The sequence below is a fragment of the Manacus candei genome, unplaced genomic scaffold, assembly GCF_025592945.1.
Source record: "Manacus candei isolate 608988 ecotype Guabito, Panama unplaced genomic scaffold, ASM2559294v1 h1tg000027l, whole genome shotgun sequence".
Classification (NCBI taxonomy): Eukaryota; Metazoa; Chordata; class Aves; order Passeriformes; family Pipridae; genus Manacus; species Manacus candei.
In genome coordinates this window covers 4,147,561-4,173,241 of record NW_026138075.1, presented here as the reverse complement: position 1 = coordinate 4,173,241, position 25,681 = coordinate 4,147,561, and the positions used below count along the sequence as shown (strand labels likewise).

The 25,681-nt window shown below is 38.5% G+C and overlaps 1 protein-coding gene across 3 annotated transcripts in view; it reads left to right on the top strand.

Annotated features, from left to right (window-relative positions):
- Positions 1-25,681, top strand: part of SNCAIP (synuclein alpha interacting protein) — a 93,322-nt gene that overhangs the window by 31,803 nt on the left and 35,838 nt on the right. For all 3 annotated transcript variants that reach the window (XM_051789359.1, XM_051789357.1, XM_051789358.1), the window contains exons 2-3: positions 5,726-5,828; positions 14,615-14,687. In XM_051789359.1, the coding sequence (XP_051645319.1) occupies positions 5,772-5,828; positions 14,615-14,687 (130 nt within the window). In that variant the 5' untranslated portion in view covers positions 5,726-5,771. The remainder of the gene's footprint in view (positions 1-5,725; positions 5,829-14,614; positions 14,688-25,681) is intronic.

Below are 25,681 nucleotides of genomic sequence, written 5' to 3'. Positions count from 1 at the left end.
AGTTGGGTGCTGGGCTTTTCATGGCATGCTAGATAGATTTAACATAATGTAACATTACACTCTTCTATTTGTTTGAAAGTGAAGAAATTTGGGCTTATGATCTTGGTATTTCCTAATGTTGGGGAATAAAATTCAAATGCTTACCAGATTTCAAGCATTAGTTGAAACACATACTGTGTGCTTAAATTAAAGATGTAAAGTCTTTCCTTTCTGCCCATAGTCTTGTTCATCTTGAGCTACTATAACTCCTGATGCTTAGGAAAGAGCCGTATGTTTATTTTGTTGTCTTGGACCTGTAATTGAAAATTGTAACTTTATCCCCTCATTAAAAAGCAACTGTCTTGGCATGCTGGCATTTAAAGCCTAAATCTTTAATATTACTGTTTGTAAGAAAACAGCCTTTTTCTGCAAATACTTAGAAGTATTTTACATCTGATTCACTTTATATTTGATTGAAACTTTAAGTAAATCCCCAAATATATTGTTATAGTAGTTCTGATATGTGGCAAATAAAATCCCATGTGACGTTTAGCAGGATTTCTTTGAGTTACAACTGAAATAAACATTTAATTGACAGCAGATCTTTTATTGTTGCTTGTTCTTGTTATTTATGTATCCGTAAATAATTAAAGTTATGCTTTCTCAATTACTTGTTTTGTTTTGGCTCAATAAAGGACATTTTCCCTGTGCTCCCTCTTTGATTTAGTCTTTCACATGCTGCACTGAGACTGCTTTTGTCTGAGGTCCTGGATCAATTTCCTTTTGAAGCTACTGAATTCACTACAGCCTTTTTACGAAGGAGTCACTGAAGATCAGTTATGCTTTTTTGTTTCACAGTTTTGCATTTAGCAATCAGAACAAGAAACTGAACATATTTGCTTATATCCTACCCGTCACATCAGTGTCTTCATTCACTCAGTTAATTGCCAGACAGCAAATGCTCACCTGTAATGGCCTTGTTCTTGCCTGATGTGCACTAGTATGGGTTAGCTCATGGCAGTTGAACTGACTTTTAAAACATTCCTGCTGTTCCCACATTCTTCATCCTCAAATCCCCCTAGGGATTGCTGATGGTGTGACTGTTTGTTTGAGACACAGTGGATAGAAAAATCCAAGGCTTGATCCACCTTAAAAATTAAATCTGTGAACAATTTTAAGTGTTTCATATGCAGGTAATCAATCCAGAGCGAAGTGTTAGTGTTTGCAGAGCTTGATGATTTGGTTCCCTGCATCTAATACTTCACTGCTACTATTAGTAATATTAGTAATATACTGGAAATGTATAATATTAGTATTATACTGGAAATGTTTTTTTGGTCCCTTTTTTCCTCATTCACCTGATTTTGTTGCATGTTTGTTAGCAACAGGATTTGAACTCAGATGTCTGGTTCTAGCTGAGAAGGACAGCAGCAGAGGAAATCTGCTTTGCTTGTGTTGGAAAAGGAGAAGGATGAATTTGGTTTTGGATTCTGTTTATTATCTGTTGCAATGCAGCATATGCAATGTGTTACTGTACTGATACTATTATTACTATGTTTCTGTGTGGTAATTGTTAGCTTGATGATTTCTCCCAGTGAACTGCTTCACAAAACTATAAAAAGCCAATTTTTCTTGAGTACATATGAGTGATGTTTGTGTGACTTTCTTCTTATAGATGTGAATTCTGAAAGGAGACCAGATTTCTTTTACATGTAAAAAACATACATGTGTATGCATGTGTCTGTCTGCAAGTCAAATTGCCAGAAAAGGAAATGCCCTTTTTTGGGTTAAAATTTTGTGGAATATTAAATTACTAGCTTCCAAAACACAGTTAGGAAAATTTTTAGGTTAAATGTCAAACATTTCCGCTGACAGGCTAGAGACAGTCATCTGTGTTGCTTTGATGTTGGTACTGGAAAGACATTATTCATCTCATGTCCTCCATTACGGGCAGTTGCAATTTTGGTGGCAATTATTTTTACCTTGAATTTGACCAGTTGTGCTTAAGATCCTGTGAATGCTATTCAGATTGTTTATGCTTCTGGTAATGTGCTGGATTCAGCCATTGCAAAGCTTTCAAAATAGTCACAACTCTGTGACTATCCTTACCATATGGTTTGCATTATACATATTGTAGTTCTACTGCGTTAAATTGTATCAAAAAAGTACATCTTTTGACTAAAACTCCGAGTATAGTCATGGGAAATATTATTAGTTGTAGTATGTGACTTAGTTGCTGTCCTGTTGTACCTTATCACAAAAAAAATTTAAATCGTGTAGCAAACAGAATACATTAATCTCTTGCCCTTTCTTTTCGTATAACTGAACACTATCTTCAGAAGGTTTTCTGTAGAGAAAATGTGTTTTGGTAACCAACTTTCTCTTCGGCCTTTGTGTGTTTCATAGTCTTTATCTCTTTAAAAAGACAGAACATAACATTTTGGAGAAGTAATTATACAAGACTGTGGATTGACTTCATGGGTCGTGTACATCACTAGGTAAAATGCAGTCCTTTTGTCAGCTGTACAGGGATACAGCAATTTTTTTTGCCTCAATAGCTTCTTGAAGGGTTAAGAATTTTTTGTTGTAAAATCTTGAGATATGTGGTAATTGGGAACAGTAATCCTTTTACTAAAGCTATGAAGTTTTTTTTACTGGAGTTTTTATTAACTGAATAAATCAGTTTTAATTGAAAAACAAAAGTACTGTGTCACTTCTTGATTATTGCTTGCATGGCATGTTTAGAGCAGCTTTATTTATCTCTTCCATTGATTTTTATATATAGTGAATGGACGTTTTTGTAATCCATTTAATTCCAGTGAAAAACTGAAACTTATTGAAGGGTTAATTTGTTTTCAGACTATGTGTATGTTATGTGGTCCATAGATGTTTTTAACCTTTAAACTTTTATATTTTAATGTTCATTCTTACTTCATGCATTTATCACTTTATGTAATGATAGAATCTTTTAATTTGTGTAGGAGAGTACATATAGAGTCATAGAATCATGGAATATTCTAATTCGGAAAGGTCCTACAAGGATCATCGAATCCAAGTCCTGCCCCTGCACAGTGGCTAATAACGCTAAGGTTGTGAGTTTGATCCCTGTATGTGCCATTCACTTAAGAGTTGGACTTGATGATCCTTGTGGGCCCCTTCCGACTCAGAGTATTCTCTGAAATCTGTGAAATCACACCATGTGCCTGAGGGCATTGTCCAAATACTTTTTGAGCTCTGTTGGGCTCCCTGGGGAGTCTGTTCCAGTGCCCAGCCACACTCTGGTTGTTGGCATATATAGTCAGTGTTGTCAAATACATTTGACATATACAGTCAGCATTTGTCTTGCTGAAACTGACTTAATAATTTGGTTTGAGCTGGCATCAGTAGTCACAGTGATAAACTGACAGCTAGTCTCTACCTCTCTGGAGAGAGGGGTCACAAGCCCTGCCTGCAAACTGCTCCTACATAGGCTCCATTCTCCACAAGTTCACAGGTGCTGCCGGGAGCCTGCTCCAGCATGAACTTTCCACACAGCCATAGCCTCCTATGGGCATCCAACTGCTCTGACTTAGGGTCTTCCATGGGGTGCAGATGGATCTCTGCTCCACCATGGACCTCCATGGTCTGCCTCACCATGGTCTTCACCACAGGCTGCAAGGGAATCTCTGCTCCAGCAGCTGTAGCATCTCCTCCCACTCCTTCACTGACCTTGGTTTCTGCAGAGCTGTTGCTCTTCCTATATTCTCACTCCTCTCTCCAGGCTGCTATTGCAGTCACTTTTTCCCCTTCCTAAATCTGTTTTTTTTTCTTTTAATTCTTTTTCATAGTTGTGGTTTGACTCCAACCAGCAACTAAGCACCACACAGCCACTTGCTCACTCACCCTTGGAAGAGTAAAAGTGAGAAAACTCATGGATTGGATCAAGACAATTTAGTAGGGAAAGCAAAAGCTGTGCATGCAACCAAAGCAAAACAAGGAATTAATTCACAATTCCCATCAGCAGGCAGGTGTATGGCCATCTCCAGGAGAGCTGGGCCTCATCATGCTTAATGCTGACTTGGGAAGACAAACACCATCACTCCAAACATCTCCCCCTTCCTCCTTCTTTCCTCCAGCTTTATGTGGTGAGCATGATGCCATGTGGTCTGGAATATCCCACTGGGTCAGTTGGAGTCACCTGTCTCAGCTGTCCCAACTCCTTGTACACATCCAGCCTGCTCACAGGTGGGGTTGGGTGAGGAGCAGAAAAGGCCTTGTTTCTGCATAAGCCCTGCTCAGTAGTAATGAAAGCACCTCTGAATTATCAATAACGTTTTCAGCACAAATCCAGAACCCAGCCCCATACTAGCTATTGTGAAGAAGATTAACTCCATCCTGACCAGAACAGTAAATTCATTTAATGAGAAAATGATGCTGATAGTGCTTTATCTTCAGTAACTTAGTGAGAAACAAAAATTTGCTTTTCCATCTATTTCAGCTTAAAGCTGTAGATGCCTCTTGGTTCGCTTTCTGATAACTTCTCAAGAACAGGTGTCTTAAGGCCAGCTTTGTGCTTGGATAGTCTGTTATTAGGGAGATTAATGACTGAGGTTTGTTTGCCAATGACACCTGCAAAAAAGCATTTTTTTCAGACCCTTGATCCTAGGAGATTCTTAAATGCATATGAATGTTTCACACAGTGATTTTCTTTAGACCTACACAGCTGACTTCATTATTCATTGACATATTTCTTGGCAGTTGTCATATGAATAAACTGGGCTTGTGTTATATTTTTCCTTCAGGCGTTTCCTTTTGTTGTCTACAAGTATTAGAAGGGTTTTATTTTCTTTCCTAATAATACTTAATGCTCATAATATTTAAAAATGCATTACATTTTCCTTGTTCAGCTTCCTTTAAAATATCTTCCTTTTCTACTTTTACTTCTGTTGCAATTGTGTGTAGTGATAACACACACCTTCATTCTAGTTAGAATTAAGAATGAGGGGTTATTGTTTTTGATCTTCTGATTGTTTGAGCTACAATTTATTCAAATCTACATAATGACTTTTGCAGCCAAATTTCTTACTTTGCAAGAGAATTTTCTCTTCTTTTTCTCTTGCTGTGAGAAGCTGGTTAAGGCCCCTGATAATATGTGCACACTGATATAATTCTGGTTTTGCCTTCGTTACTGTTTTGTGATATATGCACTCGCAGGCTGAGTGGTGGTACACCATTCATCTGTAAAGCACTGGCTGGGCTAGGTGTTACTCTGCTTGTAAGCAGAGAAAAAGCATGATAGGATTTTGTTTTCTGTGCGCAACACAATTCTCTCTTCTTTTCTGCCATCTTGGGGAGAGGAAAATTGTAGTAACAGAAGTTGCATCTTTAAGAGAAGATACATCTTTAACACAGGTACAATTGCAAGGTTACAAGGGTGTTCAACAGCTTAAATCTTTACACCTGTATTGAGCTTCTGGAGGGACTGAATGATGCTGAATCAAACATTTTTGACTTCCATTTTAAGTACTGCTTAGCTATTCATACTAAAGATTGAAATATCTGCTTCATGATATGTGGAATAGATGTGGCAAATCATGTTTAGCTTTTAGGATTAAGTTATGATAGAGTTTAGTATTCAAGTTAAATGTTTTCAGTAATCTGCTGATAGCAAGTATAGCATACTGCTATGTATACCAACTGTGTGAACCATTTCTATGTGGTTTTGACTCTTTATTTAAAGACAATCCATTTCTTTTGTCTTAATTAGGTCTTTACTTATGTGCTGACTCACCCAAAATGTCCATAGAAGAATAATGGAAGCTCCTGAATACCTTGATTTGGATGAAATAGATTTTAGTGATGATATATCGGTAAGTACAAATTCTATTTTATTTGTTCATGTTGAGTCAGTCTTAGATGTCTTAGTCCTGGTATAACAAACAAGACTTGTTATAAACCACACTTTTTACTGCATATATAGGAATGTTTAAATAGGTTGAATCTAGAATAAAATAAGATGTTTTGTAAAGGAAATCTCTGATAAACTGGGAAGGAAAACTTGATTCTTCTCCTTCAGGCAGTAAAAACTACTTGCAAATCATATTCATAAATTAGTTTTATTTCTGGGTTGTTTGTCTCCGTTTTTGTCCTGAATGATTTGTGTGCTGTAGTGCTAGCCTTAGACATGAAAATTGTAAGTTTACCTTTTTTAGTTAAATGTATTTCAGTTGTCAGAAAACTTCTGCTTCTCTCACTTCTGCCCTTTCCACCAGTAGCTGTCTCCAAATACATCAGGATTTTATCAGTTGGTGTGTTGTAGTTACCTGGGAGTTGGTAGAGTACAGGAAGAGATAGAAAGACTTCCAGGGATTTGTAGGCAGCACTCATCCTTAGAGTCACAACTAAAACAACTGCAGGCGTAGTGGCAAGCAAAAGTATTGTTCATGTACATTGGTAGTGTTCTTACAGGAAGCACTGATACAGTATAGTTGTCTATTACTCATAACACTACTCCTACTGCCAGTGTTTCTGCTTTTTGTGCAATAGAATTGTTCTATGTTTAATGTCTGATAAAGAATGGACTTGAGTACATAAATCAAGTCTCCTATAAGAAAATTTATTAATACAATTTTCAGAGGAAAGTGTGCCACTGTCTCCTTCCACGTTTCATAGTTTTATTGTTTAATTTTTTTTTTTTTACAAAGGGCCTGGTTTTCCCTTTAGCATTTGGGACTCTTGATTCATTTTAAAACATTCCAGATGCTTTATTCACAGATAGATTCCTTTTGAAGAGGATTTTTTTTTGTACCTATTGTACTATTAAATTTTTATTAAAGCAGAATATGGCAAATGCCCAAAATATTACAAGACAATGAACCAATCTTGAGTGAATACCTTATTTTGGGCAACATTCTTTTTATTGCTGTTATGTGCTAGATTATGTCCTGGTATCTGTTTCTATACTCAGTTCTGTAAAACTGTAAAACATAATAGATGTAACCTCTCCATGCCTCTCCCATTGTGGCTGTTGCTGCATACTGGTGGGTTAGGTTACTCACTTTTCTGCTGAACAGCTCAGGCTGCCTGCTTTAATAGCCTGTTCTTTCATTGGATGCTGAACATTAAATAAAAAACCAGCACAAAGTATTGAGGTAGCAGTTTTACTCCCTGCTTTAGCAATTAAGAGGACAAAGGATTTGTTTTCAGAATCCAGATTAAGAAGAGCATTCATAGTTATTGCAGTGCTCTACTCATGTCTTACCATATACTACTTAGAGATGCCTAACCCTCACATTTTGTCATTAGCCTGTTCTGGTGAGAGCAGCTGAACAGCATCAGTGTTAGCCAATTATATGGTTCCTGTTAGCCCTCTGGTTCTAATCCAGTGCAGAGGAGTGACTAAAAATAATGGCAGCAAAAAGACTGTTAAAATGGTGCTCTTACAAATGTACCTGAGTTAGAAAGCTACTGTGTATAGTCCAGACCTTTGTAGTCCATTTCATCAAAAATGATCAAAATTAAATAGACAAAAAAAAATAGATAGGAAGACAGGAATTTGTTTTAAAAGGCAAATAGATATATAAGCTGATTTGGAGTTTGGTTGGTTGGTTGATTGGTTTGGTTTGGTTTGGTTTACTTTGTTTTGGGTTTTTTATGTTGCTTTTGTACATGAAAAAAAAGGAAACTACTTTTTTTCCAAGATCACAGAATCATAAAATGGTTTTGGTTAGAAGGGACCTTCAAAGGTCATTCATTTCCACTCCCTCCGTAATAGGAAGGGGCACCTTCCTCTAAGTCAGGTTGCTCAAAGCCTCATTTTGATAGGTTGACCTTGACTGGTCACCAGGGGCCCACCAAGCCACTCTATCACCCCCCCTTCATTAACAAGATGGGGACAAAAATATGACAAAAAACCTGTGCTTCAGGGAGAGGGACATCACTCACCAATTACTGTTGTGGGCAAAAAAGGCTCATCTTGGGGATATTAATTTAATTCGTTGCTAATCAAATAGCATAGGATAATGAGAAACAACTGTAAATCTAAAAACACCTTTTCCCCACCTCTCCCTTCTTCTCAGTCTCAGCTTCACTCCTGAGTGCTCTACGTTGCCACCTCAACAGGTGCAGGGGGATAAGGGGGGATGAGGTTTGCATTTGATTCATCACACAGTGTCTCTGCCGTTCCTTCCTTCTCATGCCCTTTGCCTGCAGCAGCATGGAGTCCTACCCACTGAAGACAGTCCTCTATGAACTTCTCCAGTGTGAGTCCTTCCCAGAGGCCACAGTTCTTTACGAACTGCACCAATGTGCATCCTTTCTATGAGGTACAGGCCTTCAGGAACAGATTGCTCCAGTATGGGTCTCACAGAGAGTCACAGTTCCTGCCAGAAAACCTGCTCCTCTATGGTCTCCTCTCTATGGGCCTTAGTTCCTACCAGGAGCCTGTTCCAGCACTGTCTCCCCACAGGATGCAGGTTTCTTCAGGGCACATCCACCTGCTTCAGTGTGAAGTCCTCTACGTACTGCAGACTAAGTATCTGCTCCACCATAATATTCTCTCTGGACTGTAGGAGAATCTCTGCTCCAGCACCCGGAGCACTTCTTCTCACTGACCTTGGTGTCTGCAGAGCTGTTTCTCAGATTTTCTTACTCCTCTCTCCCAGCTGCTATTTTGCAGTGTTTTTCACCCTTTCATAAGTCTGTTATCCCAGAACAGCTACCAACATCTGTGATGGGATCAGCCTTTGCCAGCAGCCAGTCCATAATGGAGCCAGTTACTTCTGACCTACATGGGGGCAGGTCCTCCTGTTAGTTTGCCACAGAAACCAAACACAATCATGAATAATGGGCATCTACAACTTCTCTGGGCAACCTGTTGCAGTGTCTCACTACCCTAATTGTAAAAAATGTCTTTTGATATATCCAGTCTAAATTGATGTTCTTTCATTTGCCCCTTGTCCTCTCACTACAGGCCCTGGCAAACAGTCTTTTTCTATTTTTCTTATAAGGCTCCTTTATATATTGAAAGGCCATAAGAAGGTCTCCCTGCAGCCTTCCGTTCTCCAGGATGAAGAACCCCAACTCTCTCAGCTTTGCTTCACAACAGAGGTGTCCCAGGCCTCTGGCTCTTTTCATGGTCACCTTCTTGACCCACCAAAGAGGTCCATGTCTTTTTTGTCCCAGGGGCCCCTGAACCTGAGGCAGTACTCCAGGTGGACTCTGCCAAGAATGAAGTCAAGGGGAAAGATTACCTCCCTCACTGCGCTGGCCGTACTTTTTGTGCAGCCCAGGATATGATTGGCTTTCTGGTCTGCAAGTGAACACTGCCAGTTTAAGTCAAATTTTTCATCCATCAGTATATCCAGGTCCTTCTCTTTAGGACTGCTGTCAATACCCAAGTCTGTATGGACACTGGGTGTTGCCTTGACACACATGCAGGATCTTGACCTTGTTGAACCTCATGAGGTCCACATGGACCCACACCTCAAGCCTTCCCAAGGTCCCTCTGTATGGTTTCCTTCCCTCCAGCAAATCAAACACACCACTCAGCTTGGTGTCCTGTGAAGAATTCCTAAGCGTGCACTCCATCCCTTCATCTATGTCATTGGTAAAGATATTAACTGGTATTGGTTGCAGTGTGCATCCTTGGGGGACACCACTCATTATTGATTTTCACTTGGATATTGAGCCGTTGATTGTAACTTGTTGGATGTGGCCCATTTTTTGTCCAAAGTAGCAGCAAGGATGTTGTCTTTGGAGGTAGTGTGCCAAAGGCCTTACAGTTCAGGTTTGGGTAGATGACATCTGTAGCTCTTGTCACTCCATTTTAGAAGGCCGCTATATTAGTCAGACAGAGTTTGCCCTTTTTGAAACTATACTGGCTGTCTCTGATTGCCTCTGTCATCCACACATTTCAGCACAGCTTCCAGGAGGATCTGTTTCATGGTCTTACTGGGTGCTGAGGTATGACTGACCTGTTTGTAGTTCCCAGGGCCCTTCTTTTTATCCCTGTTAAAAATTAATGTGCTATTCACTTTTATCCAGTCACTGGAGACTGACTGCTATGACTTTTAAAATAGGATTGAGAGTGGCTTAACAGCTACATCTACCAAGTCTGTGAGAGCTCTGGAGTCCATATATGATGCTTATTTTACAAACTAAGATGGTTCCATTCCAGATCCAAATAGTATAGTATATTTTACTGTAGTTTAGACAGCAGAATAGGTTTCTGGGGCTCTTGTTTACAATAAACAAAAATAATATTCTGTCTGCAGTGACATTAAGCAACCTAGCCGAATATTTTCATTTGTTCCATCATTAATAACTATTCCCAGAAAGTAAGAAAAAAAAGGATCTCTAGGTTGCATTAAATCACAGATACATTATGAAATGTATGTTTTAAGCTTCTACTTTTTTCCCATTTCTCCTGATTTATTCCTGCTTGTAAGTTTTATGCTACTGGTATGTCTACCTGGAGGTTTCCTAATCCTTTGATTGAAATGCGGGATTTCTATTGCACTGGGAAATTGTGCAAATAGAAACTATTTTATTTCTTTGTTTACAGAAATGATACGGGATAACCTCATCATAACCAGAGCTCCTGATGCTGAGATATTTGTAAACACTTAAGGATTGACTGTCTAGATTATTGATCTGATCACTCAAATAGCTCTGAATTAATAAACCCATGGCTCAGTGGTGCCAGTGTGAGACTGGGCCTGATTTAAAGGTTTGTGAAATGCAATTGCAGTAATCGAATTCAAATATAATTAAACAGCTGTTGAATTGTCAGGGATTTTGAAACAACTTGAAAAACTTCATGTGAATCCTCACCTGGCAGTGAAGACATAGAATATGTACAGTCAGTAGTGTGCCCAATCTACTCGCCTCCCATTTATTCAACACAAGGCACCTCCTGAGCCTGCTGTCACCCTTCCTTTGCCATAGGAAGAGCTGGATCACCCAGCACTGTGCCAGACTAATCTCTTTCCTCCCCTTTTTTGTTGTTCTGAAGCTGCTTAAATTGACACTACTGTTGAGAAAAATCTTCCTGCAACATCAGGCCAAGTATTGTTGATTTACTTTTTCTCAGTGTAGCTTGCTACTCCCAAATAAATGACTAGGGAAAAGGGTGGTGTTGCACAGTTATAAATGATTAAGAAAATATATTATAAAGTTATTCATTTTAATGGAATTTTAATATTAATGAGACAGTTTTCCACTGTAGCAAATAAACTGAAAGTAGACTGTTAAATAGTTTACAGTAATAATAACACCTGAAAGAAATAGCTGTAATGAAGGAAGGTTCCTGTTTTCAGTATCTAAATGGAAACAAAGAGCTGTGCATTTAAGAGCAGGACAGAGTCACTGGTGTCTTGATTGAGTGGAGGTAAATTATTTGAGTTTTGTTACTGCAAACAGTTGGAGTTGGACATGGTCCTTCATGTTTTGAGGGTGTAATGGTTATGATAACATGGTCTGAAAGTCACACTGCATCCAACTTTGCACTTTAATTCCAGTTTAGGAAATACTGAAAGTATTCTCCACAACAGAATTTACAAAGTAACTTTTGCTTCTTAATTTGCATTTTCTTTACTATTTTTTATATATACATTTCTCTACTTTACACAAGATCAGTTATTTCTTTTTTCTAACACTTCTTGGATGCAAGTGAGTCTGCAAGTGGTAGACAAATGGCAAAACACAGAATAGCCATATTAAAGATTTTTTTTTTCATGTGTTGGGTTTAAAATTCATTGCATTAAAATGTGAGAACCATATGAAATTTAAAAGGTTAACATTTGCATTAATTTAGATTCTCTAGTGCAGAATGAATAAATGTTTTGCATTATAAGGGAGGTTCCATTTTCCCCTGAATTAGCAGTGTCTGTTGGAGAAAGTTGGGAATATGGAATACTTGCTGCTTCTTATCTCTTGTTTGCTCTTGATACTGTTCTTCCATCTTATAGAGTTCTTAAGGGTTTGACTAAATGCAGAAAAAGAACTCAGACTTCAAACAGTAATCAAAAATTCCATTATGTGCATTATATTGGGAATAAGCCCTTAGTTTTGTTACTGAATTTCACCCTCACAACAACAGACTTTAGTTAAATACCAAAGATCAGACTAAGCAGTGATTAACAAAGTGACATGATGTGCTTAGCTCTTATATTGTCAGTTATGCATTTGGGCATGACCCTCAAATCTGTCTCACTCTAATGGTGAAATGTGATAAGTGGTGTTTAATTTTGTATGCAAAAAAATTGAAATTATCGAAGAGTTGGAAATAATTAATTTCAAATGATGTTGAATAAGCATTAAGTCTAAAATTCTGTTCTAAGGAAGGGTTGCAATCTCAACGTCTTCTGCTGTCCCTCTGTGCAACCTGGAAATTTACAGTTGAAGAAAAGCTAAAAAACATTACTGATGATTAAAACTGTAGCTAGAGTATGAGGAAAAAGTAGTTCTAGTGGGAAGAGCTGGGAATGGATTGTTTTTATGACTGGGAAAAGTCCACTTTAGAGTGTAACTTTAGTTGCTTCCTGGATCAAAAGCTGGTTCTTCACATTTTACCCACAAAATACAGAAGGCAGAAATGTAAATGTGCAGAAATTTTTTTGAGGACAGAGGTGAGTGGGAGGAAATCTGTTAATGAAATCAAACCAATATGATTAAAATGTATAATGAAATTTATAACATTGAATAGATTTTTGGTGGTAGGATGAGGTTACTGAATACATTCCAGTGCAATGTAGAAACAGAAAAATATCTGTTCTTCCAGGAAACAACAGGAAAAAGACAAAAAAAAAGGTGGCTTTCTGTTTTTGAGGTTGCCTGAAAAAACACATAGCAATGGAATACCAAAGGCCTCTTTCTAATTCAATTACAAACTGTGTAATAGTTTAAACTGCACCAGCTGGTCTTGTGAAGCTACCATGTTCCTTGGAAACATGTTTCTTGGATTCTCTTAATAATCTTACTGGGCCAGTTCAGCATCGCATTTTGAGTCTTTGTGCTGAAATAGCAAGATGTATAAGGCTTTATTAAACAGCTCAGGCTTTATTAAACAGCAACTAAAGTGAAGCACAGCACAAAGTGTTTGTCCATGTCAGTGTTTAACTTGTTTTAATTTGTATTTAGTAGCATCTTTTTCCCTGTCTCTCTTCTGTTCTTTGTTGCTTTAGGCTGTCACATCCTGGAGCACTCACAGCCTTATAGAAAACCCCTTGTTTGATGGGGGTTGGAATCACTGGGTAGTTCTGTGGAGCGCTGCTACACACTTTAGTTGATAATTTCAGTCTTGATCCTGGAAATACTTGTAAGAACTTCTTCTTGTGGTTGAGGTTTCTCAGTACGTCCGTGAATCAGGTCAGCAAGAGAAAAAGTAAAGCATGTGAGATTTTCAAGACTTAATAAAGTAACTACAGTTGTTTGAGTAACAATCTTAAACTTGCACCAGAAAAGCAAATTACTCTTGCATTTGGTCTCATGAGTTTGACTTTAGACTATTTTGAAGTAGATTGCCAGTTGTGCATTAGAAACATGTCAAACATTGAATGACAAACTGTCAGCAAAAACCAAGACAATGTATGACTGTTTCTTTTTTGTGTGGAAAGTTCATGTGGTTTTATGTGGAGTTGTTTTGCTTCATTGGTCAACAGCACACCAGCTAAAATATCTGTTTCTTTGAAAACATATGGTGTTTATGTATTCTTTAAAAAATTTCAGTTGTGCTAATCCTAAATGTTTTTTTCTGTTTTAGTTTCCAAAATACTGGTTTTTATAGTTTGGGTTTTTGTGTATAAGCAAAGTCATTGATCTTTCTCTCACAGACATAATGATTTTCATTTGTTTAAGTGAAGATTCCTGTAACATTTAGGCATTTGATTAAGGAAGACTTGCTATTAAGTATGTCAGAATGTATGGATTTATAATACTGGATCATCTGTCTTTCCAAGGGTATTCCACAAGTTTATAAGGAAAAAAATTGTATTTAGTAAAATAAGTACGTCATCCCTGTTATATTTCCTTTTCTAATGCTGAATTCAGAAAATAACTTATTGATTAATATCAGATGTATTTGTCACATCAAAATAATAACGCAAGTTTACTTTAATAAAGCCTAGGTTAGAGAAATGAGCCTGTCATCTCATATGTGTATGTTACACATGTCCATCTCTGAAATCAGATCTGTACAGTGCAAACATTCACTTTTACATACTGGTTTGTGAGAGTTTGAATTGTAATTTTTAAGCATGACATATGTTGCAGTGCAGTCACCATAACAGATGCACAGGTGGGCAAAGTGAGACCCTTGATGTTTACTGTGAAGCCCAGGTGTATTCTGTCCTTTGATGTATCTTGCATTTTGTTGCATTCTGGTTTTGACTTAAATAATGGTGATATGCAGGAAGGAGAAATCTGAGGTAGGGAGATGCTTTGCTGTTGCTTTGAATGTCTTTTTCATATGCCTCAAGGTGGGACACAAAAGCAAGCAGGTGCTATCTACTTTTCTCGTGAGAAGACCATCAGACTGCCAGAAGTACCCTTGGCTGGTAGATTTAGTTAGTGTCCATGAAATTTGGACCTCTTGAAAGTCCTACTCTTTATCTTTTTAAATTATTACTTCCATACATTTTTTTTTCCTTTTTTACAGTATTCTGTAACTTCTCTCAAGACCATCCCAGAATTATGTAGAAGGTGTGATTCACAAAATGAAGACAGATCAGGTATGATGCCCACTTCTGTCCACCCATCATTTTCTAGGCTTTTTTTTTTTTTTACTCATGTACAACTTGGCAATAATAGCTTCTTGGCAGTGTCCTGTTGTTTTATTTTCTCTCATTTCTGTACGGCTTTCTGGAAACATGACTTTCTTTGTTTTTTTTTCAACAGATGTTAGTTCATTAGAAGGGAAAAAAGTTCCAAAAAAGGATTGGCTGTATACAGATAAATGTAGGGCTTCATCTCAGCAGCTCCAAACCGCAGTATATGCAACAATTTACTTGAAAACCCGAGAAACCATTGGTGACAAGACGTAATAATGTAGGCGCCAATGAAAAAATGTTGGATATATTTATTACCCATATGGTCACGACCAGTTTGAGGGATGATGTTTTGCCAGATTCTGAAACTGTATCAAGGATGCTACATGATAGAATCTGCTCTAAGGCATACTGTAACAGTTAAGATTAAAGCTGAGTTTTTTAGTTTAATAGTGTAAACTAAATGAAGAATCATGGCATATAGATGAGAACCAGCTGGAGACCTTCTCCCTGCCTCCCTGACAAAAAGTGTATTCAGTGTTGTTTTTCACTCTGTAAATCAGATTAATCCGCTTTTATTTTTCTCTTCCTGATGGAGGATAAATGAATTGGTGAGAGGAGCATTTTTGTTGAGCTATGAAAAGTTTATTGTGCTTTCTGGCATTTTAATTGAACTTTGTGAATGTTGTTTCATCAAGTACTTTTATAAAAGAAATGGGACACCTGGAATTCATGGGATGATAGAAGGCTTTCAGAACTGTGCTATACTTGGACAACTTTTGTTTATATATTTCCTTACAGACTGTTTTAAATTTCTAATATATGTAACTAAGTCAAAACTTTCTGATAACTACTTCTTCTGCCAGAGTCATTAAAGGCCAGGTCATCACATGCCACTGTTCATGGCAATAAAGAAAAGCAAAAGTCTCCTTACTACACTTGTTTGCCGTGTTATTGCCCATACAGGGCACAGCAGTGATTGCAAACACATTACTTGTTGCAATTAAAAGCAGGGAAGAAATGTAAAGGGAGAAGATCTCTTATTCCCCACCCTCAATTTGCCCTATCTTACTCTACCCCAATCTACCTGCATCCTCCTCCATCCTCCCCTCCATATTCCACTCATTCTTCACATCCTCTGCCATTGCACCTTTTTCTCCTTCCCCTGCCTCACCCCTATCTCTTTTTTTCTCTCTTCTTCCTGCCTTCTTACTAGTTCTTCCCCCTTCTTCATCCCTTGCATCCTCCTGTCTTCCCCTTTTGTCCCTTCTCCTTCCATCTTCTTCACCTCTCCTTCCCTTCTTCTTACCCGTTCTTACCTCCATTCTCCCCACTGTCTTCCCATTCTCCTATTCTTAAACAATTTCTCCACACTATTCTCTCCCCATTCTTCTCTCATTCCTCCTACTTTTTCTCCTCCTATCTTCTTTCTCACCCACTCTTCCCTCTTTGCTCCTCATTCTTCCCTGCCATTCTCCTTAGCATTCATTCCCTCATTCCTCCCTACATTGCTCCCACCATTCTCCCCTCATTCCTCCTCCCATTCTTCTTTCCCCATTCTCCCCACCATTCTCCCCACTGTTTTCCTGTCTGTTCTCCCTATCATTCCTCTCCACCATTCTTCACTCCCCTTTTTTCCAGTGTTCACCCTGCTATTTTCCCCCCTTTCCCCACATCTTAATTTTACTTCCCCCCCATTCTTCCCTCCCCAGTTTTTCCCACCATTCTTCCCTACTAGTCTTTCCTCTGTTTTTCCCTTCAGTCATCCCCCCAAGTATTTTCCAATATTCTTCCCACCATTCTCCTAGACCTTTCTTTACCCAATTCCTCTCACCGTTCTCCTCCCCATTATTTAATGCCCCTCATTGTTACCCCCTTCATTCCCCACCCAGTATCTCCCTCATCTCTTCCATGTCTCCCTCCTTTCTACTTTCTCACTACTGACATTCCCACTCCTCCTCTGCCTATCAGTATACGCAGCTGATCATGTGGCAGAGGAGCTTTATCTAATCTTGTCATACAAGAGAATTAAAGCTACTCATTCACTCAGCTGCTCCAAGAGAAAGGTGAACCAGAGAAGGAGAGCAAGAATAGCCCCTAAAACAAATTGCAGTGAGTGGTCTGTTCGTGGGGACTACTTAGCCACAGAAAGAAAAGTATATTCTTTCTAAAATTCAGATAGTAGTCACAAAGTAAAATGTGGACCAATAGCAAGGATGAAGTATGGGCTATAAGCCCTTCCTTTAGACTGGGGGATGCTGACACTTATTGTGTAGCTCTGTTGTTCTATGGTTGCTTCTGCAGTTGGACATTTTTTAATTACGATTTTAATTACATCTGCATTCATCTATTTCCTTGAAAAAGGGTTGACAGAAGCAAATAGAGTCATTGCTGGAAGACAGTATAGCTCTGGCTGCTACTACAGTAGTCTACCAGTGGAAGTTAGTTCACAACTTGGTTAAAAGCCTTGAGTAAAAAAGGGGTCTTTAGCACTGATAATAGTATTGGCAAAGTGGAAACTACTAAATTCTGTTTTTTCTCTCCACTTATGAGTTATGAGCTTTGGTGAAAAGGAAATAGTACTAAAATCCTTTTGTTTTTACTTTGCTTGGTTACTTGTAATATATTCCCTTTCCCCTCATTTAGAGCCTGGTGTGTTTTGTCTGGAAAGAATCATCTCTCACTGGGTTGAGATGTGGCAGGGGGCTTAGACTAGGGAATTAGATTTTTGGGGCTATCTCAAACCATGACACTGAGTAATCATGTAGTTCTGGACAGGAGGATATCACTTTACATTTCTATACAGACTTCAGTATCTGAAGCATCTTGAAATGTCAATATCAAGAGCTGCATCAGTCGACATTGTGTAAGGCCTCATTTGCTGACTTTTCATAGTTGCTTTTGATGCAGTTTCTTGCCTTCCTCATATGGTAGACCATTAAAATAATGTTGCCAAATTATTGTTGGTACCTGCTATTTTTGATGAAGATACACTGTATCATAAATCTTTAGTATGTATGGCATTCATGCTATTTTGTATCTGTACTCCATTGTCAATTCAAGTAGTTACACCTAGAAAAACACAAGGTTTTACAAAGAGCTGCTCCAGCTGTCTACCTCATACTGACTTTGCTTAGCTAGGGGTTACATTTCTTCTTTAAAACAAAGGACTTTGGAAGCAGAACTGTCCAAGAGTTATTTTTTTAGAAGAATTAAAAGTTAAGCATAAGTTGACCACAGATTAGATATGGCAGGACTATCATAGTCTAAAAAACAATGTCAGCTTTGTCTCAGAAAAATTTTTAGTTCACTAAGATAGTTAAGACAAAATTATAGAGAAAATAAGATTCAACTTTATCTGTGGCAGCCATTTTCACCAGCAGGATGGTTAGAACAGATTTGAACTAGGTAGTTTCTCATTGTGAAATTACATTTTTTACTTTTATGGCTAATGATATGGAAGTCTTATTATTCATTTTTTGTTGATAAATGTGGTGAAAAGCCCCTAAATCTCTTTTTGTTTCCCTATTTCATGTAAACGTTGAATAAGTTAGTAACATATGAAAGTGTTTGATTACATTGTTTTTGAATTACTCTAAATACTTTTAATCCTAGACAAATATCAGTGTTTATGACTCAGTGTGCTTTTCACATAGATTTCTGATTTTATTCTAACTATTTCTGCCTGTCTCTAATGTTTTCTCAGAATTACTTGTTCTTTTGAAAAAGGAGGTATTAGAAAGTCTGAGAAAGGTTTTCTCATCGTGTAGTTTTCCCTCCTTGAACTCCCACCGTCACTTCCCCTTATTGGACATCACTGGCCAGTGACATGTACTGGTGGGAAAGTCCTGTGGTTCCTTCTTCACCCTTTTACCAGATGTGCATGGAAACCATGCAATCAGAGCAGGCTCGGTCCTCACTCAGAATCACAGAATATTTTGAGTTGGAAGATACCCACAAGGGTCTTTAAAGTCCAACTTCTGGCCCTTCCCAGGACAATCGCAAGTATCACACCACGTCTGAGAATATTGTCCAAATGCTTCTTGGATTCTGGCAGAATTGGTGCTGTGACCACTTCCCTGGGGAGTGTGTTTCACTGCCCAGCAGTCCTCTGGGTGAAGAACCTTTTCCTAATATCCAGCCTAAACCTCTCCAAACAGAACTTCCTGCCATTGCCTTGTGTTCTGTCACTGGTCACCAGAGAAAATGATCAATGTCTCTCCCTCCTCTTCCGCTCACGAGGAGGTTGCAGACTGCAGTGAGGTCTCCCCTCAGTCTCCTCTTCTCCAGGCTGAACAGACCAAGTGACCTCAGCCACTCCTCGTATGGCTTCCCCTCAAAGCCCTTCACCATCCTCATTGCCCTCCTTTGGATGCTCTCTATTGCAGTGCCCAAAACTGCCACAATATTCAAGTTGAGGCTACCTCACTGCAGAGCAGAGCGGGACAATCCCCTCCCTCACCTGGCTGGTGATGCTTTGCCTGATGCCCCCCAGGACACAGTTGGCCCTCCTGGCTGCCAGGGCACTGCTGACTCATATTAAACTTGCCATCGACCAGGACCCTCAGGTCCCTTTCCATGGCGCTGCTCTCCAGGCTCTTATTCCCTTGTCTATACACACAACCAGTGTTGCCCTGTTCCAGGTGAAGAATCTGGCACTTCCCCTAGTTGAACTTCTTATAGTTAGTGATTGCCCAGTCCTCTAATTTGTCAAGGTCTCTCTCCAGGGCCTGTCTGTCTTCAAGGGAGTCAACAACTCCTCCCAATTTTCTGTCAGCTGCAAACTTACTTAGTATCCCTCCAAGTCCTGCATCCAAGTCATTTGTGATGCCTCAGTGTCCTTCTTGGATTTAGGGAATTCTGACTCAGAAAAATTCCAAGGGATCCTTGGAGCCAAAATATGTGTGCCAGTATCCCCAGATTACATGGTGAAAGATATATGAAATTGGCAAAAAAATGCAGGGCAAATCACAGTTTATCTACAGTAAAACACGATTAAGGGTAATTGTTTTCTCCACCATCATGCTTCAGGAGAATGATCTTTGTAGCTAGCATAATAACCACTAGGATGGACATTAGTTCCCTTGGTTAGAGCAAAGTGCTAATAACACCAAGACTGTGGCCTGTACAGGCCATTCCCTTAAAAGTTGGACTCAGTGGACCTTGGGGTCCCTTCTAATTCAGAATATTCTGTGATTGTTCATCTTCAAAGATAGAAAATTGAAAAATGTAGTTTAAAAATGGATCTAGTTAGCTCATTTTTTCTGAAATGAAGTGTTAGCCAGTGTACCCATTGATTTCCAGCATTGTTTAATATAGAATGATGAACTGAAACAGAAATCAGTCCTTTATGCTTTTCTTATTAACCATGGAATTGGTTACGTTCTTTCTGGACAAATTTTCTAAGGCCACTTGAGCAAATGGCTCAAGACATCTGTGTTCAACAAGCTTCACTGAGCCATGTCATTGTTGAAGTAAATTCTGTCATCTATGACGACTTTTGGTTGCCATTAAATGAATGTTTCAAATGAAGGCAATATACTACTCTAGATCTTTATTCACAGAATGTTAAAAACAAATTCACCTTTCATGTTCAGCAGGTATTGTTCTGCAATACTTCATTCCCAGAGTAACTGCCATTCACAAAATTATTCAAAAGATTAGTTTTCTATTTGAGAAAAAGAAATAAATCAATGAACATAAAAGTGCAGACAATTTCTGTCTCAAGCTCCTGATAGTTTTTGAATTGTATGAGAAAGTAAAGTGAAATTTAATTTGGAAGCAGTGTTACATGGCATCAATTTGACAGCCTGTTGTGCTCCAGATATCTCCCAGGTAAATATACCTGAAACAATACAATATTGTTTGGATCATTCCTTGGTAGAATACTGAAGAATTTTCTCTTACAATAAAGCAATACTTGTGCTAGCTGCATATAAAGTCTTTTTCTAACTCATTTTCACATCCTCCCTCTTCCTGTTTTACACATTTTGTGCCAAAATGACCTCTTCTGATTTTTCATTAGAACTTTGCTCACTACCTTCCTTTTACATCCATAGATCAATCTGAACAAGGGTAAATCCAATTTATTAATTTCAAAATTTTCTTTGCATCTCCTATATTCTCTACTTTATAATGACAACTTTGGTACTGTTCTTCCTCAAGCCAAGATAAGAAAAATTATTCATTCCCTGAGGCTCATAACTGTGTTTGAATTACCTGGAAAAGATGCATTGTTATTTAAAAGCATTAATTATTATTTACCCTGTATACTCTTTCTTTCTTCTTTAGAGTGACTTCAAATTCCACTTAATGGAAACAAACCCTCTTTGTTCTTACCTGTGCAGAATTGTTCTTTATTTCAGGTTCTCATGATGTACAGCTTACAGTAAAGAACTGTAAAGAACTTCTTGTACAAGTTATTGATATATTAAAACTATAAAACAGTGCCACCTTCAGTTAAAATTGTTAAATATGAATTCAGTTATATTAATAAAACAGTAAATAGATATTCAGAACTGGTTTTGATTATCCATTGACTTGGGACATCTCTTCCTCTATCACTTGGAGCCCAAGTACTGCTGCCAGTGTGAGAGAAACATTTGTGTTGACAACGAGGAGTTTTCTGAAAGTTTCCCTAGTGTAGTCAACACCTCAGCATCTGTATTCAAAGTCAGAATCACAGTGCTTTAAATGGACCTGGAATTAATACAATTCTTAATTGATTCAAGAGTCTCTGCTGAAGTCATATCACAAGGAAGAAGCTCAGGCATTTCTTTCAGATGACAGTAAAACTCCAAACACAAAACTTTGTATAGACTTGTTGCAGGACCCCTCCCAATATTACATGAGCAAAATGTTAAAATACTGCATTTAAAAAAATGTGGGCAGTTGTCAATGCTATTCCCATATTTTCTTAATGAAAAACTTGCCAGTGTTATTTTCATTATACTCAGGACAATTTAAAGGTATTCTGATGTTTGGCACTAGATTGTAAGTATCACAGAAACTGCCTGTAACACAACAGGGTAAAGTTTCATCTGTGCATGAGGTAGTCGTGATAGTTGGAGAAAACCCAAAGAGTTACTCTGTAATGCTGCAGACGCTCATATACCAGATAAAACTCCCCCTCTCACCTCCCCATGTTCTAGACATGCCCCCTTTTCTGATTACTTGTCCCCAGCAGTTCTAGGACATCTATAAGTAAGTAAGTAAATAAAACTACAAATAAACCTCTTGATTCACGTTTTGCATTTTCTCTACTCAAGAAGAACACAGAGCACAATATATGATGAAGAAATACTGCAAATTTGACCTTTGCAGGTTTTCATCAGATAGAGCTTTCATTTGTGCCAAGGCAGTGCTTTGACACCTCAGGTCCATCAGGTAGCACGACACTTTTTCACTGATGCGAATGAAATCTGCAATTTTTGTGTTCCTCTCTCTTTCTGCTTCAGCAACACAACAATGGGATTATCCAAATCTCTTATATTAATGAATAAAAGTTAAGGAAATAATTTTGACAACATAGTTGGGAAAAAAAATTGTTGTTGTCACCTTTTAGGAGTATACCAGAAATATTTGTCAGATTCTGGAATCAAGCTAGCTGCTCCACATTCTCCTGCCTTAAGCTCAGACAATCTTCTACTGTTGTTTAAAAAAGAATCAAACAGTATTTATTTGACCCAGACTTTTAATGGCCCCTACCTGAGTTCATAAGTATGGAAAGATGAGCAAGAGGCTTTTCCTCTGGAGCAGCTGTTTAAGACTGTTCACAAAATTCCTGCTGTGCTGGTGCTTCTGAGGCCATAGACAACGCTTGCTTTTGCTTCTTCAGGGAACAGTCATCTGAAAGCAGAATGAAAGAGATTCAAACCATGCCCTGGTCCACTCTGACCTCGTGGGGTGTAGAGGGAAGCTGTGCTGTAACTGCCTGAGGACTGGTGCAGCCTTTACAGCGCCCAAGTAGTAAATAGCACAGAGAAATACTGTGTCGACCAGTCTGGCTTTCTTTGTTCCCTACTACTCTATGTTTAAATGCTGTATACTAATCCTTTATTAAAAGCAGTGTAAATCCATCATCTTAGTTAAGTGAAGAGTAGGTTTTTAAGACAGTAAAAGTCTTGTTAACTGTTCTTGGTGTTCCAGTTTGTTTTCTCGAAAAACAGTGTTTGTAAAGAGATGTTGGAAAGAAAAACAATGAAAACTGGAAGAACCTTACTCTACTCTAATGCTGATGAAAGAGAAATACATGACTTCACAATGAGCCGAGACAAATCTGTAACAAAGGTCATTGCTTCTTTGCAGTGTCTGATTTTACAATTTTGTCATCAGTGGTTTATGTAAATGCAAGTTATTAAAGTTAAAAAGTGGAGAAAGTGAAGCAACAAAATAAATGTAAGCTTACATAAAGTGACGACAAACAAAATGTTGATGCCTTTTCCTCTGTCTAGACCCCTGTGTTGAAAGCAGTGTTTTCATAAAACTCAGACAGAATTCATTTCCATACTGAGTGCTTAATAGTTCCTGTCAGAACAAAACAGCTGGGAAACATATGGTATCCATTTCCCTGTATCACTTGGAAAAAATTTCTCATGTAAATAAAACCAACATAAAAGTGTAGGCCTTTGAACCTAGAATCTTATACAATACATAAATAAGTCAGTACAGTGCATTCTTTGTATTGGCCCACTAAGTTACATGCCTTTTGATTATTATTATTTTTATTTCTTCTTCGGAAATGTTTTCTTAAGAACTTCCAAAAGTATTAATGTAATTTTCAGACATCCGTAACTACTAAGACATACTAATCTTTCACTTCAGATATTAATGTTGCACTGAAAGTGTATATATCTGTTTCCTTAGGAAGGTGTTCATGGCAAATTGTGTGTTTTGACCGCAGATTAGATCCCACTGATATGCAGTTAGCACATGTTATAAATCTGCTTTGTTTAAACATTATTCCTGACTTTCAGAATGCATTAACTCTTAGTGTACATTGAAAGGGTCATAATAACTGCCTAAAGGCTTTAGAGGTTTTACTGCTGTCCCTCAACTGAAAATAAAAAAAGAAAGAAAACTCTTTGCCAGAGTTCCACTGATTATGAAGATCATAAATATCACCAGCTGGGACTGTGTGAAAGAGTGTAAATTCAGTAGGATTCAGTTCAAGTTCAGTAGGATTAAAAGTTCAGTTGACTTGAGCTCCCTTCCTTCTCATAAGTCAGATTCACTGGTCAAACTCTATATCCTGCAGTGCACTGAAATAATTGTCTGGAAGGTCCAGAGCTATGGGGGGGTATGTGTGTGTATACAGGTTGTACATATAAGGGATGGAAAGTTTGACAGAGAAGCCCAACATAGAGAGGAGAAGTGGAAAAGGAAACATCATAAATAAGTAGGCTTAACTTTTAGATCAGAGAATCCCAAAATTGTTTAGGTTGGCAGTGTCCACTTGAGATCATCTAGTCCAGTGCTTAAGCAGGGCCAGCTAGAGCAAGTTAAACCCAGGAAACCCAGGATTGTGTCCAGTTGAATTTTCAGTATCTCCAAGGATGTAGACTTCACAAAGTCTCTGGGAAACTGTGCCAGCATTTGACTAGCCTCACAATAAAAAGTGTCTTCTTGTGTTCAGATAGAATTTCATGTGTTTTACTTTTCATGTGTTTTACATTGCCTCTTGTCCTGCCAGTAGGCACCATGGAGAAAGGCCTTGCTCATGCTTCTTAATGATGACATTCCTCCTGACCGTTTTCTTCCCCAAGCTGAACAGCCCCAACTCGGAGTTGTTGTTCATATGAATTTCCAGTTCTTATGTGAAAAATACATCTTCCCGGCCATAGAAATTGAATTGTTGTTACTGTTCTTAAAACAAATCCAATAAAAATTTTTTACTAACTCTGTTGTTGCCCTCCCAAAAAATCATCCTACTCTTATGAAGTATCTTCATGCAGGCTACAATGAGGACTAGCATAGTTGGACAGGACTGCTGTAAATGCCGCTAGGCTATTATTCACAGAATATGTTAAATTTGGAAGGGACCACAGTGAGTCATCTGGTCCAACCTCCTGGCTTAAGCAGGGCCATCCTAGAGCATTGCACACAGCATTGTGTCCAGATGATTTTTGAATAACTCCAGTGAGAGAGACTCCACAACCTCTCTGGGCAGTCTGTTCCAGTGCTCAGTCACCCTCACAGTAAAGCAGTTCTTCCTCATGTTCAGGTGGAACTTCTTGTGCATCAGTTTCTGCCCGTCGTCTCTTGCCCTATTGCTTGACACCACTGAGAAGAGTGGCTCCATCTTCCTGACACCCCCCCTTCAGATACTTATATACATTTATAAAGTTCCCTCTCAGTCATCTCTTCTTGAGGCTGAACAGTTCCAACTCTCTCAACCTTTCCTTCTAGGAGAGATGCTCCAGTACTTTAATAATCTTTGTCAGCCTCCACTGGACCTGCTTCAGGAGCTCTATGTCTCTCTTGTACAGAGTAGCCCAGAACTGGACACAGCACTCCAGATGTGGCCTCACTAGGGCTGAGTAGAGGGGCAGGATCACCTCTGTCGACCTGCTGGCAATGCTTTTCCTACTGCACCCCGGGATACCATTGTCCCTTTTGGCCACAAGCTCACATTGCTGGCTCATGGACAATTTGTGATTGTGGTCCTCCATTACTTGATAAGAACTACTTTATTTGTAATTATTACAATGTATGTAATTATTACAATGTATAAGAAAGTTTCTTTTCTGGAGTGTTAAATTCTTCAGCTATTTTGATAGAGATGCCATTAAATCTGCTTAGATATGAATGTGGCATGTTATCATATAATTCTTGTTTCCAGTGTTTGGCCAGGTATATCTTTAAAGCGTGCACAGCTTTATATATGCACAGCATGCATGTATCTTTATATCTTGCCACATGATAGCAGTCACTTCTAAATCAAATTCCTCTGTTTCTAA